At 45.5% G+C, this 18,362-nt stretch overlaps 2 protein-coding genes across 3 annotated transcripts in view; both read left to right on the top strand.

The window, feature by feature from the left end:
- TOP3B (DNA topoisomerase III beta) overlaps window positions 1-10,110 on the top strand; it is an 83,611-nt gene extending 73,501 nt beyond the window's left edge. For both annotated transcript variants that reach the window (XM_069756637.1, XM_069756645.1), the window contains 3 exons: window positions 2,664-2,764; window positions 6,722-6,923; window positions 9,597-10,110. In XM_069756637.1, coding sequence (XP_069612738.1) covers window positions 2,664-2,764; window positions 6,722-6,923; window positions 9,597-10,066 — 773 coding nt within the window. In that variant the 3' untranslated portion in view covers window positions 10,067-10,110. The remainder of the gene's footprint in view (window positions 1-2,663; window positions 2,765-6,721; window positions 6,924-9,596) is intronic.
- Window positions 10,111-13,589: 3,479 nt separating this feature from the next.
- PPM1F (protein phosphatase, Mg2+/Mn2+ dependent 1F) overlaps window positions 13,590-18,362 on the top strand; it is an 83,532-nt gene continuing 78,759 nt past the window's right edge. The window contains exon 1 of the mRNA XM_069756624.1: window positions 13,590-13,806. Coding sequence (XP_069612725.1) covers window positions 13,655-13,806 — 152 coding nt within the window. The 5' untranslated portion in view covers window positions 13,590-13,654. The remainder of the gene's footprint in view (window positions 13,807-18,362) is intronic.

Here is an 18,362-nt window from a genome sequence, read left to right as displayed (position 1 = left end):
CGCCAGTCTCATCTTTTGCGGAGCAGTTTTTTCTTCGTCACACAGCGCAGAGCCACTAGAACGCTCAAGAGACAATGCCACGGCCGAAGTTTACATAAACCGTTAAGGTGGTACTCGCATCAAACAAGTGAAGTCAGAGTTAACAAGGATTCTGCGAGAGACAGAGCGTAATGTTTCCGCCATATCAGCCATGCACATTCCGAGGGTAGGAAACCAGGCAGTCGATTTTTCTGAGCCATCTGGGCCTCGCTTCGGGCAGCCAATGGCTCAGCCCCTCTGTCTTCATCCATATATGCTGAAATGGAGCTCTCCGGACGTTGTCCTCGTGGTTTCTTGGATAAACCACAAGGTTCCTTGTTTCGTAGCCAGATCCCGGGACCTGCTAGCCACCTGTTGCGATGCTCTAGTAATATCGTAGTCACAATTCCATCTGCTCTCTCCTTTTCTGTCTCTCCCCTCGGCCCGAGAGTTGTGAAAAGGAAGAAGGGATCCCTATATTCCTGTTATCTTCGGATTGGCCAAGAAAGGGCCAGTGAATATGTTCATAAACGCCCCTTGGAAGCTTCCAGGCTGTCCAGATCCTCTCTCTCAAGGTTCCCTCTTCCTCCAGAGTTCATAGTCTCTGTCTTTAACAGCATAGCCGTTGAGGCCATAGTCCTGGGGGAGGCTGGTTTTTCCCCGGCTGGTCATTCAGACCATGATTGGGATCGGGAAACCAGCATCCTTGCGTATCTTCTACAAATACTGAAAGGCCTTCTTTTTGTGGAGTATGGACAAGTGTCTGGTCCCTATGTCCGTTCCTTTCATTCTTGGTTTTCTTCAAGGAGTCTCCCATCTGGCTCCTCCTTATTGTCCTCCGATAAATCCATGGGATTTTAATCTTGTCTTAGGCGCGCCGCAGCGCGCCCCGTTTTAGCCCATTCAACACATGACATTTCTCTTTGTTCAATTATGTCCATCAGGAGAGTTTCCAAGTTAGCGGCATTGTCCTGCCGTCCCCCGCTCCTGATCCTATATCAGGACAAGGTGGTTCTCGGGCCTGGCCCTTCCTTTCTTCCCAAGGTGGTCTTTTCCTTTCTCATTAACGAGGTCATTGTCCTTCCTTCTGTGTCTCTCCAGTCCATCTCCTGGAGAAGTCCCTCTACAAGCTGGATTCCGTCACAGCTCTCCGAGTCTACCTTTCAAGGACTGCTCCCTTACGTCAATCTGATTCCCTAGTCATCATCTCTGAAGGTTGCCTTAAAGGGCTCCTAGCTTCTAGTTTCTCTATTGCCGTGAGGCAGTCTGCTTCCAGGAAAAACAGCCTCTTCCGACGGTGCAGGTTCCTCTGGGGCTGAAGGCTCACTCCACCCTGCGGTAGGGGCCTCCTAGGCTGTTTGTCATCAGGATTTGGCTTTCCAGACTGTAAGGCCGCAACCTGGTCATATTTGCTCTCTTTTGTTAGTCTTTACAGGGTTCATACCATGCCTCGTCTTGCAGGCCTGGGAAGGAAGGTGCTGCAGGTGGCGGTTTTGCACCGACTGACCTGAGCCCATTTATTCCATGAATCTTCCTGTTTCCCACCCTAGGGACTGCTTTGGGACGTCCCATGGTTACCTGTGTCCCCCAATGAAGCGATAAAGAGAGGGATTTTTGGTACTCACCGTAAAATCTCTTTCTTGGAGCCTTCATTGGGGGACACAGCACCTTCCCTAACTGTTTGTACCATTAGTGTGCCTTTGTTGTTGCATTGGCACATATGTAGTACCATTATTTGGTATGTTGTACCATTATTTTATCTATGTGTCTTCATGTTGGTTTGGTACATATGTTGTACCATTATTTGGTCTATGTGCCTCCGTTGTTGGATTGGTACATATGTTGTTTTTGTTGCTTCTCCTACTGCTTTAACACTAACTGAGGTACTTCCTGCCTGTCGGTGGGTGTATACTGCGGAGGAGGAGCTATTTTCCTTTTTTTGCACAATGTCAGCCTCCTAGTGACAGCAGCATACACCCATGGTTACCTGAGTCCCCCAATGAAGGCTCCAAGAAAGAGATTTTACGGTGAGTACCAAAAATCCCTCTTTCTAAACCGTTGTTGAAGATAGAAAAAGTACTACAAAAGCCTCTTGTGTTTCTTGCCAGCGTAATACTAAGCTCGGCCATGCACAGACGGCTGGAAATTTTAGATTTCTTATGTTTTGTCCTGCTGCAGACAAATTATCAGTGTTCAAGAAATCTAAGACAATGTCCACATAACAAAAGGCAATATTCTAGTAAATCAATAGTTAAAATAACCAAAACTTGGCAAAATTTTTTTTTTTTTACATTTTATCATTTTTGCAAAAGCGACCATTTAGTGCAGTGATATTGGTGCCTAACATTGAATTATCTTTTGAGCCACTGAAGGTAAAACTCACTTTAGTATTAGTTGAAAGCTACATCAAGGTACAAGAAATATGACTGTCGCTCCTGTTATTATTTTTGCTAAAGTGTCTAAATTACTAGTATATAGATTTTTTACATTTTGATTGAAACTTCTGAACAGAAGTGGATTCAACCAATGGCAGTCTTCTGTTGCACAGCCACCCAGTTATGGCATATCATGTATTCATTTGGTTGCAGTTACTCTTTTAGGTGGTGTTTACAGTATAAAATAACTTTTGAGCCCATTTATTTCAGGTATGGATGAATTAATGGAAGTGTCCTTCTCACCTCTGGCTGCCACTGGCAAACCACTGTCTCGCTGTGGGAAATGTCATCGCTTTATGAAGTATATTCAGGTATGTATGTAACTTTATATTACCATTGTTTCATATGGGAGAAAGGATTCACAGAAGTTCTGCTTACATGATGACTACTGCAGGTGTTACGGTATCAAATTATATTTCTACTTGTTATATTATTTTAGTAAGGTTCTTTTTTAGCATTTGTATATACATTTACATGTTTTCATCCACTATACCAGAGGTCAGCAGCAGACCTCTATGATTGCCATTTTGCTGTGAGCGCTGCCCCGTGGTCAGCGCTCTTAGCAATTGAGCATTTCTGCTACACACAGGTGATTTGATCATTGCCTGTGTGTAGCAGAGGTGATCAAAGTACTGCAGCTTCTAGTCTCCCATGGAGACTATTGAAGCATGAAAAAAGTAAAAAAAAGTTAAAAATAATGAAAAAAAAAAAACAAACAGAAAGGTTCAAATCACCCCCCTTTCACAATAAAACAATAAACACTTATTTGGTATCACCACATTCAGAATCGCCCGATCTATCAATATAAAAAAAGAATTAACCTGATCGCTAAACGGCGTAATGAGAAAAAAATTAAAAACTCCAGAATTACGTTGTTTTTAGTCACCGCTACATTGCGATAAAATGCAATAACAGATGATCAAAAGATCTACACCAAAATGGTATCAATAAAAATGTCAGCTTGACACGCAAAAAATAAGCCCTCACCCAGCCCAAGATCACGAAAAATGGAGATGCTACATGTCTTGGAATTTGGCGTCCTTTGTTTTTTTTTTTAACGAATTTTTGATTTTTTTTTTCACCACTTAAATAAAAAAAGAACCTTTACATTTTTGGTGTCTGTGATCTCGTAATGACCTGGAAAATCATAATGGCAGGTCAGTTTTTATGAATATGGTTAAAAAAAAAACACAACTGTGGAATTGCACTTTTTTTTGCAGTTTCACCGCACTTGGAATTTTTTTCCCCGTTTTCCAGTACATGATTCTGTCATCGGGTTATTGCCATCCAGTCTGTTGAGCAGCATGATGTAGAGACAAGGACCCTGTGTCACACTCCACTAAGGAGCCAGATGGCATACGGCGAGACGGATGGCAAGGAAGCACTGCAACTAGGGAAACATTAAAGGGGCACCCCTGAATCTTGCCCTGCGCAACCCTGACGTCCCTAGTATTGCCCTAAGCACTGCTCTGGCTAGTGCATGGAGCAGCAGAAACGCTATTCCTGCTCTATAATACAGACACAAAGGGAGACAGACAAGGGTCAAGAAAACAGCAATCACTCTCAGCGCACCCAGACTAAGGAATGGTATGGAATAGAAGAGGAAAGGTGAGGCAAAAAAGGGAGATAAGGATTCTGAAGGATAACACCAAACAAACTTCCAAACCGCGATCTCCAGAGACCACTCCTAAACAGCTTCTCTTTCCACTGCTCACAGCTCCCAATCCAATTCTAAGGTATAGCACGCTATAAGTGATGAGCGAATATACTCGTTACTCGAGATTTCCCGAGCACGCTCGGGGGTCCTCCGAGTATTTTTTAGTGCCCGGAGATTTCGTTTTTCTTGCCGCAGCTGAATGATTTACATCTGTTAGCCAGCATAAATACTCGGAGGACCCCCGAGCATGCTCGAGAAATCTCGAGTAACGAGTATATTCGCTCATCACTATACGCTATCACTGGCAACTTGTGAAGTTAAGAGGTGAGCATTTATACCAGAGGGGAGTGTTAAACTCAGAACAGCTGAGATAAGTCAGGAAGGAGAGCTGTAGGAGACAAACAAATGTTTAACACTTGCAACAATAGAGCAAGTAAAATCAGTACAGCTAACTGGAAGACAAAGAAGATCCATCTATTGCAGGTGCACGTATAGCCAGACGCTGCGATTCACCGACCTCTCTATCGTGGTATCCCTGTGACACCCTGTTCTAGTGATATGTCACTTAATGGGCTGGTTGCTGTAGTTTTGATAAACCACTGATTTACCAGCAGGAGATTATCACTAGAGGACTAGTAATCCTTCTGCTCTGTAGTCCTTCATGTTCATGAGCACTGTGTAACCCTGCCCACATCACTGATTGGCAACTTTTGTCCTATGGGCAGTGCACATAGAAAGCTGCCAATCAGTGGTGTGGGTGGGGCGATACAGGGCTCACCATTCAGAGAACTGGTAGATTTGCAGAAGATAAAACAGTGATTTTATCAAAGTTACAGCAAGCAGCCCAGTAAAGTGATACATCGCTTGAGTCTTACATCTGAAGCATAATGTACAGTTAGGTCCATATATATTTGGACAGAGACAACATTTTTCTAATTTTGGTTATAGACATCACTACAATGAATTTTAAACAAAACAATTCAGATGCAGTTGAAGTTCAGACTTTCAGCTTTTATTTGAGGGTATCCATGTTAAAATTGGATGAAGGGTTTAGGAGTTTCAGCTCCTTAACATGTGCCATCCTGTTTTTAAAGGGACCAAAAGTAATTGGACAATTGACTCCAAGGCTATTTCATGGACAGGTGTGGGCAATCCCTTCGTTATGTCATTCTCAATTAAGCAGATAAAAGGCCTGGAGTTGATTTAAGGTGTGGTGCTTGCATTTGGAAGGTTTTTCTGTGAAGTAAACATGCGGTCAAAGGAGCTCTCCATGCAGGTGAAACAAGCCATCCTTAAGCTGCGTAAACATAAAAAACCCATCCGAGAAATTGCTACAATATTAGGAGTGGCAAAATCTACAGTTTGGTACATCCTGAGAAAGAAAAAGCACTGGTGAACTCATCAATGCAAAAAGACCTGGGTGCCCACGGAAGACAACAGTGGTGGATGATCGCAGAATAATCTCCATGGTGAAGAGAAACCCATTCACAACAGCCAACCAAGTGAACAACACTCTCCAGGAGGTAGGCGTATCAATATCCAAATCTACCATAAAGAGAAGACTGCATGAAAGTAAATACAGAGGGTTCACTGCACGGTGCAAGCCACTCATAAGCATCAAGAATAAAAAGGCTAGACTGGACTTTGCTAAAAAACATCTAAAAAAGCCAGCACAGTTCGGGAAGAACATTCTTTGGACAGACGAAACCAAGATCAACCTCTACCAGAATGATGGAAAGAGAAAAGTATGGCGAAGGCGTGGTACAGCTCATGATCCAAAGCATACCACATCATCTGTAGAACACGGCGGAGGCAGTGTGATGGCTTGGGCATGCATGGCTGCCAGTGGCACTGGGTCACTAGTGTTTATTGATGATGTGACACAGGACAGAAGCAGCCGAATGAATTCTGAGGTATTCGGAGCCATACTGTGTGCTCAGATCCAGCCAAATGCAGCCAAACTGATTGGTCGTCGTTTCATACTACAGATGGATAATAACCCAAAACATAAAGCCAAAGCAACCCAGGAGTTTATTAAAGCAAGAAGTGGAATATTCTTGAATGGCCAAGTCAGTCACCTGATCTCAACCCAATTGAGCATGCATTTCACTTGCTAAAGAATAAACTTCAGATAGAAAGGCCCACAAACAAACAGCAACTGAAAACCACCGCAGTGAAGGCCTGGCAGAGCATCAAAAAGGAGGAAACACAGCGTCTGGTGATGTCCATGAGTTCAAGACTTCAGGCAGTCATTGCCAACAAATGGTTTTCAACCAAGTACTAAAAATGAACATTTTTTTTTAATTATTTAATCTGTCCAATTACCTTTGGTCCCTTTAAAAACAGGGTGGCACATGTTAAGGAGCTGAAACCGATAAACCCTTCATCCAATTTTAATGTGGATACCCTCAAATGAAAGCTGAAAGTCTGAGATTCAACTGCATCTGAATTGATTTGTTTAAAATTCATTGTGGTAATAACCAAAATTAGAAAAATGTTGTCTCTGTCCAAATATATATGGACCTAACTGTAATATGTAGGCATTTTGCATTATTTGTGATATTTTAGCTCATTCTTTTTATCCATTTTAAGAATTTGTGTTTGTCACCAGGCTAAACCCAGCCGACTGCACTGCTCACACTGTGATGAGACGTATAGCTTGCCCCAAAATGGGACCATCAAGTTGTACAAGGAGTTGCGCTGCCCACTGGATGACTTTGAACTTGTGCTGTGGTCATCAGGTTCACGGGGGAAGAGCTATCCCTTGTGCCCATATTGTTACAACCATGCGCCTTTCAGGGACATGAAAAAAGGTTTGTCTACAGATCAATTTATCACTTTTATTCCATCTTTTATGTAATTTATGCTAGGTATATTCTAATGTAAGTGCCAGCTTTTACATTTAGGATCCAGTGAAAAAATTGACATGGTCTTAGGTGCCAACGTGATTTTACATGCACTTCAACACTTTTTTTTTTTACATATTTAAATGTAAACCTGTGACATTTCCTTGGTAGAATCTGCAGAAGATTAGAACATATACGAAATATACCAAATCATTTCCCTGAGTGCTTGTGACCCCAACAAGAGTGTCTCCTGATAAACAGGTCTATAGTCCTTGCTCTGATTTGGGTTGGAACTCCTCGTTCCTTTGCTTAGCATAAGAAGTTAAAAAATAGAATTATGGTCGCCTGCAGCTACCATTGAAATAATTAAAGGGAGAATACTACATAGATATTTGTAAGCAGTCAGTAAGAGTAGAGTCAATGCCTGTGCACTGGCGGTGACTGAACATAAACAGAATTGTATGATTTGAAGGGATGGTCCAGCTAAAAGAAAATTGTTAGCAAGTGTGCATGAATTTTTAAGTTATGCAAGCTACTAACCTAACTTACAGTTTTGTGCAAAATAATAGCAGTTTAACATCAATAATAATGTGTTTAATTACTATTTTTGGCAGAAAAGATTATACAAAATGGGGGAAAAAAATGCATGACTAGTTGTAGCCGAGTAATGGGCAACCAACAAAGTCAAGTCATGACATGCACGCTGCTGTTTGATTGGGTGTAATTGACTCATTTAATGAAAGGGGGTGTTCTAATTAACAGCAGTGCTGAGTTCAGTTAGTGAGTAACAGGTGTCAGTTATGGACCTTATTTAAAGAAGCAGGACAGCAAATATTCCTGCTGGTGTTAGTAGGTTTAGTGAGTAAAATTAATTGTTCCCAACATTGTACCGAAGGAGAAACAACTTTGACCAAGAGATTGATTCAAGAGAGGAAAACATATAAAGAAGTGCAGAAAACAATTGACTGCTCAGCTAAAAAGATGCCAAATGCTCTAGAGTGGCAAACAAAACGCAAAACATGTAGCAAGAAAAGAAATTATAATAATAATATTACTATTATTATGTATTTATATAGCACCATTAATTCCATGGTGCTGTACATGAGAAGGGGTTACATACAGAGTTATAGATATCGTTTACAGTAAACAAATTTACAGTGACAGACTGGTACAGAGGGGAGAGGACCCTGTCCTTGCGGAGTTACATTCTATGGGATAGTGGGGAAGAGACAGAAGGTAGGAGCGAGGCGGCGGCTCTGGCGATGGCGAGGCGGCAGAATGGTTATTGCAGGCTGTAGGCTTTCTTGAAGAGATGGGTTTTCAGGTTCCGTCTGAAGGAGCCGAGGGTGGTCGATAGTCGGACGTGTTGAGGCGTGGAATTCCAGAGGATGGGTGATATTCGGGAGAAATCTTGGAGGCGGTTGTGTGAAGAACGAATAAGTGTGGAGGAGAGTAGGAGGTCTTGGGAGGATCGGAGATTACGTGAGGGAAGATATTGGGAGATTAGTTCAGAGATATAGGGAGGGGACAGGTTGTGGATGGCTTTGTAGATCAGTGTTAGTAGTTTGAACTGTATTCGTTGGGAAATTGGGAGCCAGTGGAGGGATTTGCAGAGGGGAGAAGCAGGGGAGTAGCGAGGAGAGAGGTGGATTAGCCAGGCAGCAGAGTTGAGGACAGACTGGAGTGGTGCAGGAGAGTTAGCGGGGAGGCCATAGAGGAGGGTGTTGCAGTAGTCGAGGTGGGAGATGATGAGGGCATGCACAAGAGTTTTGGTAGATTGTGGGCTGAGGAAGGAGCGGATTCTGGCAATATTTTTGAGTTGGAGGCAACAGGAGGTGGCAAGAGTTTGGACGTGCGGTTTGAAGGACAGGGCAGAGTCGAGAGTTACCCCGAGGTGGTAATAATGTTTATTTAGCGCAAACATATTCTGCAGCGCGGAATCCGCAGAAAGAAGTGACATGCTGCGGAATGTAAACCTCTGCGTTTCAGCGCGTTTTTTTCTGCAGCATGTGCACAGCGTTTTTTGTTTCCCATAGGTTTACATTGTAATGCAAACTCATGGGAAACTGCTGCGGATCCGCAGCGTTTTCCGCATCGTGTGCACATACTCTCAGGAAGATCTTCATTTACCAGTGAGCCCTGTAATCAGAAGACTCCTACGTAAAGCCCATGTTTGTCAAGCAATCCCGCATGTTTTATCGCTGACAGCTGCAAAACGTGGGGATGTGAACATATTACTAGAGCACCCATGCTAGTCAGTGCCTACGCGAGCACCCTCGGCGTAACAAGCACTTGCGCTCACCACTAGTTTTGGCAGATCTTCTCCAGGGTTAATATCTGACACAGACCAGTGTATCTTGCGTTTGCATGCTACTATGTGTGAAAAGAGCCCACCAACTGCTCAGTTAATAGCTAACTCAATATATAGACATAGAATGGGAGCTGGCTTAGCTGTAGAAATAAGCAGCTAGCCAGTCCCTTTAGATTTACATGTTTGGGATTTATTCCAGTGCATTTGCTTGGCATTATCATTCACTACTGTAAATCTATTTTGTCATTTGTGTTTGCCATAGTTTTTTTGGTATTCTAAAGATTTGTAACTTTAATACTGATGTATATTTCCTATTCCTCTCTCTACAGGGATGGGGTGCAATGAGTGCACTCATCCAACCTGCCAGCACTCCCTGAGCATGCTTGGAATCGCCCAGTGTGTGGAATGCGAGAATGGAGTGATGGTCTTAGACTCCACCTCTGGTCCTAAATGGAAGATGTCCTGTAATAAGTGTAACGTCATTGTGCACTTCTTTGAAAACGCTCACAGGGTGCGAGTCGCTGCGGAAACCTGTGAAGTGTGTGATGCTGCTCTTGTGCTTGTTGACTTTAATAAAGCAAAGAGTCCCCTTCCTGGAGACCAAACTCAGCACACAGGCTGTGTATTTTGTGACAATGTCTTCCAAGATCTGGTAGAGCTCAAACATGCCACTATGAGACATCCTATGCACAGGGGTGGACAAGGAAGGAAACAAGGAAGAGGAAGGGGTAGAGGTCGAAGAGGGAATCCCAAAAAGCCAAAAGACAAAATGGCTGCCTTGGCAGCTTACTTTGTGTAACATGTTTTTCAGCATGTTCAATAAAACCTTGTTCTAAAAAACTATTCTGATGTGTGAAAAAATGCTTATAAGTCTGGTTTTAGGCCAAGTTCTGATATTCATTTGCTGTGACAGGTTTGGGAAATGCGTACCTGTTGAGATGTATTCACATGTGGAAGTTTGCGGTTCTTTTTTGCAGAAATGTTTTCAACTAAGAATCCTTTCTATTTATCCAAATGAGGTTGTTTTGGCATACAAAAAACGCTGCAAAAATGCATAAAAAACACACAGTGTGCACATGTTTTAGCCTACGTTTACACATTCCATATTTGGTCAGTTTTTTTACCTCAGTATTTGTAAGCCCAAACCAGGAGTGGAACAGAAGAAAAGTATAATAGAAACACGTCAACACTTCTGGGTTTTTCCCCACCCTTGTTTTGGCTTAGAAATACTGAGGTAAAAAATTCACCAAATACTGAAGGTGTGAACGTGGTCTTAGAAGAATCAGTTTCTTACACACTACAAATCGTTTTTTAACAATTATTGTCAATAGTTAGATGCAATTCTTGTTTTGTCCAGTAGATGGGGTGAGGTAGTGTCCGAATTCCAAATCTGTGTCAACCGCATCATCAGCAATTCACCTTTGTAGGTTCAGTCCTCATGTAGCAGATGGAAATCACACCAGTGTGTCAGTAAGGCTATGTTCACAGGATGACTATTGGGTGAGCTTTTGATGTTGCTGATTTTCTCCAGCATTTCAGCATCCATTTACTCAATACTTTAGTTTTTTAATTGCTTTTTTATTGCATTTGTACATGTGTTTTTAGCACTTCATTTTTATTATTATTATTATTATACATTTTTATAGCGCCATTTATTCCATGGCGCTTTACATGTGAATACGGGGCAAATATAGACAAATACATTAAACATGAACAGATAACAAGGCACACAGGTACATAAGGAGGGAGGACCCTGCCCGCGAGGGCTCACAGTCTGCAGGGGATGGGTGATGAAACACTAGGAGAGGGTAGGGCAGGTTGTGCGGCGGTTCAGTAACTTCAGGATCACTGCAGGCTGTAGGCTTGTCGGAAGAGGGGAGTCTTCAGGTTCTTTTTGTAGGTTTCTATGGTAGGCGAGAGTCTGATGTGTTGGGGTAGAGAGTTCCAGAGTATGGGGGAAGCACGGGAGAAGTCTTGTATGCGGTTGTGGGACGAAGAGATGAAAGGGGAGTAGAGAAGGAGGTCTTGAGAGGATTGGAGGTTGCGTGTAGGTAGGTACCGGGAGACCATGTCACAGATGTATGGAGGAGACAGGTTGTGGATGGCTTTGTATGTCAGTGTGAGGGTTTTGAACTAGAGTCTCTGGGCGATAGGAAGCCAGTGAAGGGCCTGACATAGGGGAGAGGCTGGGGAATAGCGGGGAGACAGGGAGATTAGTCGGGCAGCAGAGTGTAGGATGGATTGGAGTGGTGCGAGAGTGTTAGAGGGGAGTTCAGAGAGTAGGAGGTTGCAGTAGTCGAGGCGGGAGATGATAAGGGTATGCACTAGCGTTTTTGCAGTGTTGCGGTCAAGGAAAGCACGGAACCGGGAAATATTTTTTAGTTTGAGACGACAGAAGGAGGCAAGGGCTTGGATATGTGGCTTGAAAGAGAGGGCAGAGTCGAGGATCACCCCGAGGCACCGGGCGTGTGGGACTGGGGAAAGTGAGCAGCCATTGACATTGATGGATAGGTCTGGTGGAGGGGTAGAGTAAGATGGGGGAAAGATGATGAGTTCTGTTTTGTCCATGTTCAGTTGTAGAAAGCGAGCAGAAAAGAAGGCCGAGACAGACAGACAGTGTGGGATTTTGGTGAGTAAGGAGGTGAGGTCAGGTCCGGATAGGTAGATCTGCGTGTCATCGGCATAGAGATGGTACTGCAAACCGTGGGATTCTATGAGCTGTCCCAGGCCAAAAGTGTAGATGGAGAAGAGCAGGGGTCCTAGAACAGAGCCTTGAGGAACACCGACTGACAAGGGGCGGAGTGAGGAGGTGGTGTGGGGGAGGGAGACACTGAATGTTTGGTCTGTCAGATATGACGAGATCCAGGATAGGGCCAAGTCTGTGATGCCAAGAGATGAGAGGATTTGTAGCTAAAGTTTTTGTCTCCTTCTAGTATATCAGGTTGTAAATAACACTGCATTGTTTTTGATAATTCCTGGTTTTTGTCTTTGATAAAACTTTATTAATTCATGTGTGGATTACATAAATGTTTTTTTACTTGTGGATTTTCCAAATCTAATGCAATTCTATGGGGAAAATCCGAACCAAAAACTCATTTACCACAAGAGAAATTGACATATTGCAGATTTCACGCACACACCGCCGGTGCAAGATGCAAAAAAAGATGCGCAGTGGGCCTGAGAGCGCTATGAATCCCATCCACGCTGTGTAAGACGCTGCGTTTTTCTGCATCCTTGAGGGATTTGTGGCCAACTGTGGCCACACCTCTGATTCTGACAACCATTTTTATTTTGTGGTCAAGAAGCAGGTCATAATTCACCAATGTGCTGGACCCAGTTTACATCCTTTTTTGGTCCGTGTTGTCAGTGTGCCTTCGGATGACACTCGGATGTTACTCGTGTGCTTTCTGATTTTTTTCACAGACCCATTTACTTGAATAGTTTAGTTTGATCTGCATATTGGTTCAAAAACAGGCTTGTCTCAGTTTTTATATTTTTTTAGGACAATTTGTGCATAAAATTAAAAAGGAAGACGTGCGAACAGCCCATAGAATGTAATGGGTACATGTTCTATCTGAAAAACTGGATGGAACGTGTATGTGAAGCACGGTCATCTGAATGAGGCCTGGGGCTGAATTCTTCCGGGACGTCTCTAAATTTGGGACGTGACTGGCTCTGCTCACAGCTTGGACAGGTGTGGCCGCTATTTGCCATTGGGCAAACAAAGCAGGCACTGTGTTGGCTGCAATATAGTCCATGTGGAACATGGATTGGCACATTGACTTGTCAGTCTGCTCTGTGCACATCTCTGTGACCATTTGTCTGAATGTACCCGACTCTCTTTTCCTGTTAAAGGGACACTGTCACCTGAATTTGGAGGGAACAATCTTCAGCCATGGAGGCGGGGTTTTCGGGTGTTTGATTCACCCTTTCCTTACCGGCTGGCTGCACGCTGGCTGCAATATTGGATTGAAGTTCATTCTCTGTCCTCTGTAGTACACGCCTGCACAAGGCAATCTTGCCTTACTGAGGCGTATACTATGGAGGACATAGCATGAACTTCAATCCATTATTTCAGCCAGCGTGCAGCCAGCCGGTAAGGAAAGGGTGAATCAAACACCCAAAAATCACGCCTCCATGGCTGAAGATTGTTCCCTCCAAATTCAGGTGACAGTGTCCCTTTAAGCGCTCAGTACTAGGTGACGCTATAGGTGTCAGCGCTGCCTCCTCCCTCCAATATAGGGCGCAGCGCTCGCCTCCCGCCCTCCTTCCCACCCACTGCAGCTGCGGCCAGGAACGCCAGCGCGCAGCACGTGATCCGGCATGTCACGTGACGCCCCGACGTCAGGCGGTCCCTTCAGTGTAGTGGCCGCCGCTACCCAGCGGTATGGCGGCGGCTGAGGATGAGGCGGCTCACAAGTGGCTGGCTGCGGTTCTGCACGACCTGGCGGGAGCTGAGCGGCCACAGAACCGGAGAGTAAGCCGTGACGAGGCCGAGGGGGAGCTGTGCGAGTCTGTGCAGCGGCTGGCGGGGGGCAGGTGAGGGCGCAGCTGTCTGCTTGTATGGGGGTTGTGCTCGGCATCATGGAACCGTGTGAGGTAGCTGGGGGTCTGTGTGAGAAGGCACGTGGTCTCCTTGTGTGGGACTACAAGTCCCAGCAGGTGACCCCTTTGACATGCTGGCAGCGCTGTGCACTCACTGACTGCAGCCTTGTGCTGGCGGTGGGATGATCCCTTCATAGCAGCTGATGTGGGGACAGACGGCACATATCGCGATTCTACCAATAATCGGGCGCCCTCCTCCGGGATCTGTAATGTGTCTGTATGGTGGCGCTGTCCCCGTAATGGCCCAGGGCGCTCTGCTGGGTGCGGGAACCCTCCGACTCCTCCAGGGTGGCCATCATGTGTTGGGGAGAGTTATGGCTCGCCATTCCCGGTGATGGTGGCAGGTTTGCCGCACTTTCTCGTGTCTAGGGGCCTGCAGGCATTGTGGCTGTGACTTCCTTACCTATTGTGAAATGATATCAGCAACATTTACAGTGGGGGAGCCGGGGACCCTGGCTCTCCTGTGTAGATTCATGGGTCATATTGTGTCTGTCAGTGAGTCCCAGCCCCCATGCCTGCCATGCCAGCACACAGCATTTCTACCTCCCTAGCATTCTCCATTCTCTTCACCATGCCTGACATGCCAGCACACAGTATTTCTACCTCCCTAGCATTCTCCATTCTCTTCACCATGCCTGACATGCCAGCACACAGCATTTCTACCTCCCTAGCATTCTCCATTCTCTTCACCATACCTGACATGCCATCACACAGTATTTCTACCTCCCTAGCATTCTCCATTCTCTTCACCATACCTGACATGCCAGCACACAGTATTTCTACCTCCCTAGCATTCTCCATTCTCTTCACCATGCCTGACATGCCAGCACACAGCATTTCTACCTCCCTAGCATTCTCCATTCTCTTCACCATGCCTGACATGCCAGCACACAGCATTTCTACCTCCCTAGCATTCTCCATTCTCTTCACCATGCCTGACATGCCAGCACACAGCATTTCTACCTCCCTAGCATTCTCCATTCTCTTCACCATGCCTGACATGCCAGCACACAGCATTTCTACCTCCCTAGCATTCTCCATTCTCTTCACCATGCCTGACATGCCAGCACACAGCATTTCTACCTCCCTAGCATTCTCCATTCTCTTCACCATACCTGACATGCCAGCACACAGCATTTCTACCTCCCTAGCATTCTCCATTCTCTTCACCATGCCTGACATGCCATCACACAGCATTTCTACCTCCCTAGCATTCTCCATTCTCTTCACCATGCCTGACATGCCATCACACAGTATTTCTACCTCCCTAGCATTCTCCATTCTCTTCACCATACCTGACATGCCAGCACACAGCATTTCTACCTCCCTAGCATTCTCCATTCTCTTCACCATACCTGACATGCCAGCACACAGTATTTCTACCTCCCTAGCATTCTCCATTCTCTTCACCATGCCTGACATGCCAGCACACAGCATTTCTACCTCCCTAGCATTCTCCATTCTCTTCACCATGCCTGACATGCCAGCACACAGCATTTCTACCTCCCTAGCATTCTCCATTCTCTTCACCATGCCTGACATGCCAGCACACAGCATTTCTACCTCCCTAGCATTCTCCATTCTCTTCACCATACCTGACATGCCAGCACACAGCATTTCTACCTCCCTAGCATTCTCCATTCTCTTCACCATGCCTGACATGCCATCACACAGCATTTCTACCTCCCTAGCATTCTCCATTCTCTTCACCATGCCTGACATGCCATCACACAGTATTTCTACCTCCCTAGCATTCTCCATTCTCTTCACCATACCTGACATGCCAGCACACAGCATTTCTACCTCCCTAGCATTCTCCATTCTCTTCACCATACCTGACATGCCAGCACACAGTATTTCTACCTCCCTAGCATTCTCCATTCTCTTCACCATGCCTGACATGCCAGCACACAGCATTTCTACCTCCCTAGCATTCTCCATTCTCTTCACCATGCCTGACATGCCAGCACACAGCATTTCTACCTCCCTAGCATTCTCCATTCTCTTCACCATGCCTGACATGCCAGCACACAGCATTTCTACCTCCCTAGCATTCTCCATTCTCTTCACCATACCTGACATGCCAGCACACAGCATTTCTACCTCCCTAGCATTCTCCATTCTCTTCACCATGCCTGACATGCCAGCACACAGTATTTCTACCTCCCTAGCATTCTCCATTCTCTTCACCATGCCTGACATGCCAGCACACAGCATTTCTACCTCCCTAGCATTCTCCATTCTCTTCACCATACCTGACATGCCATCACACAGTATTTCTACCTCCCTAGCATTCTCCATTCTCTTCACCATACCTGACATGCCAGCACACAGTATTTCTACCTCCCTAGCATTCTCCATTCTCTTCACCATGCCTGACATGCCAGCACACAGCATTTCTACCTCCCTAGCATTCTCCATTCTCTTCACCATGCCTGACATGCCAGCACACAGCATTTCTACCTCCCTAGCATTCTCCATTCTCTTCACCATGCCTGACATGCCAGCACACAGCATTTCTACCTCCCTAGCATTCTCCATTCTCTTCACCATGCCTGACATGCCAGCACACAGCATTTCTACCTCCCTAGCATTCTCCATTCTCTTCACCATGCCTGACATGCCAGCACACAGCATTTCTACCTCCCTAGCATTCTCCATTCTCTTCACCATACCTGACATGCCAGCACACAGCATTTCTACCTCCCTAGCATTCTCCATTCTCTTCACCATGCCTGACATGCCATCACACAGCATTTCTACCTCCCTAGCATTCTCCATTCTCTTCACCATGCCTGACATGCCATCACACAGTATTTCTACCTCCCTAGCATTCTCCATTCTCTTCACCATACCTGACATGCCAGCACACAGCATTTCTACCTCCCTAGCATTCTCCATTCTCTTCACCATACCTGACATGCCAGCACACAGTATTTCTACCTCCCTAGCATTCTCCATTCTCTTCACCATGCCTGACATGCCAGCACACAGCATTTCTACCTCCCTAGCATTCTCCATTCTCTTCACCATGCCTGACATGCCAGCACACAGCATTTCTACCTCCCTAGCATTCTCCATTCTCTTCACCATGCCTGACATGCCAGCACACAGCATTTCTACCTCCCTAGCATTCTCCATTCTCTTCACCATGCCTGACATGCCAGCACACAGCATTTCTACCTCCCTAGCATTCTCCATTCTCTTCACCATGCCTGACATGCCAGCACACAGCATTTCTACCTCCCTAGCATTCTCCATTCTCTTCACCATGCCTGACATGCCATCACACAGTATTTCTACCTCCCTAGCATTCTCCATTCTCTTCACCATGCCTGACATGCCAGCACACAGCATTTCTACCTCCCTAGTATTCTCTTCACCATGCCTGACATGCCAGCACACAGTATTTCTACCTCCCTAGCATTCTCCATTCTCTTCACCATACCTGACATGCCAGCACACAGCATTTCTACCTCCCTAGCATTCTCCATTCTCTTCACCATACCTGACATGCCAGCACACAGTATTTCTACCTCCCTAGCATTCTCCATTCTCTTCACCATGCCTGACATGCCAGCACACAGCATTTCTACCTCCCTAGCATTCTTCATTCTCTTCACCATGCCTGACATGCCATCACACAGCATTTCTACCTCCCTAGCATTCTCCATTCTCTTCACCATGCCTGACGTGCCAGCACACAGCATTTCTACCTCCCTAGCATTCTCCATTCTCTTCACCATACCTGACGTGCCAGCACACAGTATTTCTACCTCCCTAGCATTCTCCATTCTCTTCACCATACCTGACATGCCAGCACACAGCATTTCTACCTCCCTAGCATTCTCCATTCTCTTCACCATGCCTGACATGCCAGCACACAGCATTTCTACCTCCCTAGCATTCTCCATTCTCTTCACCATGCCTGACATGCCATCACACAGTATTTCTACCTCCCTAGCATTCTCCATTCTCTTCACCATGCCTGACATGCCAGCACACAGCATTTCTACCTCCCTAGTATTCTCTTCACCATGCCTGACATGCCAGCACACAGTATTTCTACCTCCCTAGCATTCTCCATTCTCTTCACCATACCTGACATGCCAGCACACAGCATTTCTACCTCCCTAGCATTCTCCATTCTCTTCACCATACCTGACATGCCAGCACACAGTATTTCTACCTCCCTAGCATTCTCCATTCTCTTCACCATGCCTGACATGCCAGCACACAGCATTTCTACCTCCCTAGCATTCTTCATTCTCTTCACCATGCCTGACATGCCATCACACAGCATTTCTACCTCCCTAGCATTCTCCATTCTCTTCACCATGCCTGACGTGCCAGCACACAGCATTTCTACCTCCCTAGCATTCTCCATTCTCTTCACCATACCTGACGTGCCAGCACACAGTATTTCTACCTCCCTAGCATTCTCCATTCTCTTCACCATACCTGACATGCCAGCACACAGCATTTCTACC

This window comes from Ranitomeya imitator, chromosome 1 (genome assembly GCF_032444005.1).
Source record: "Ranitomeya imitator isolate aRanImi1 chromosome 1, aRanImi1.pri, whole genome shotgun sequence".
Classification (NCBI taxonomy): Eukaryota; Metazoa; Chordata; class Amphibia; order Anura; family Dendrobatidae; genus Ranitomeya; species Ranitomeya imitator.
The sequence above is the reverse complement of the archived record's forward strand: the minus strand, read 5'-3'. Positions and strand labels throughout refer to the sequence as shown.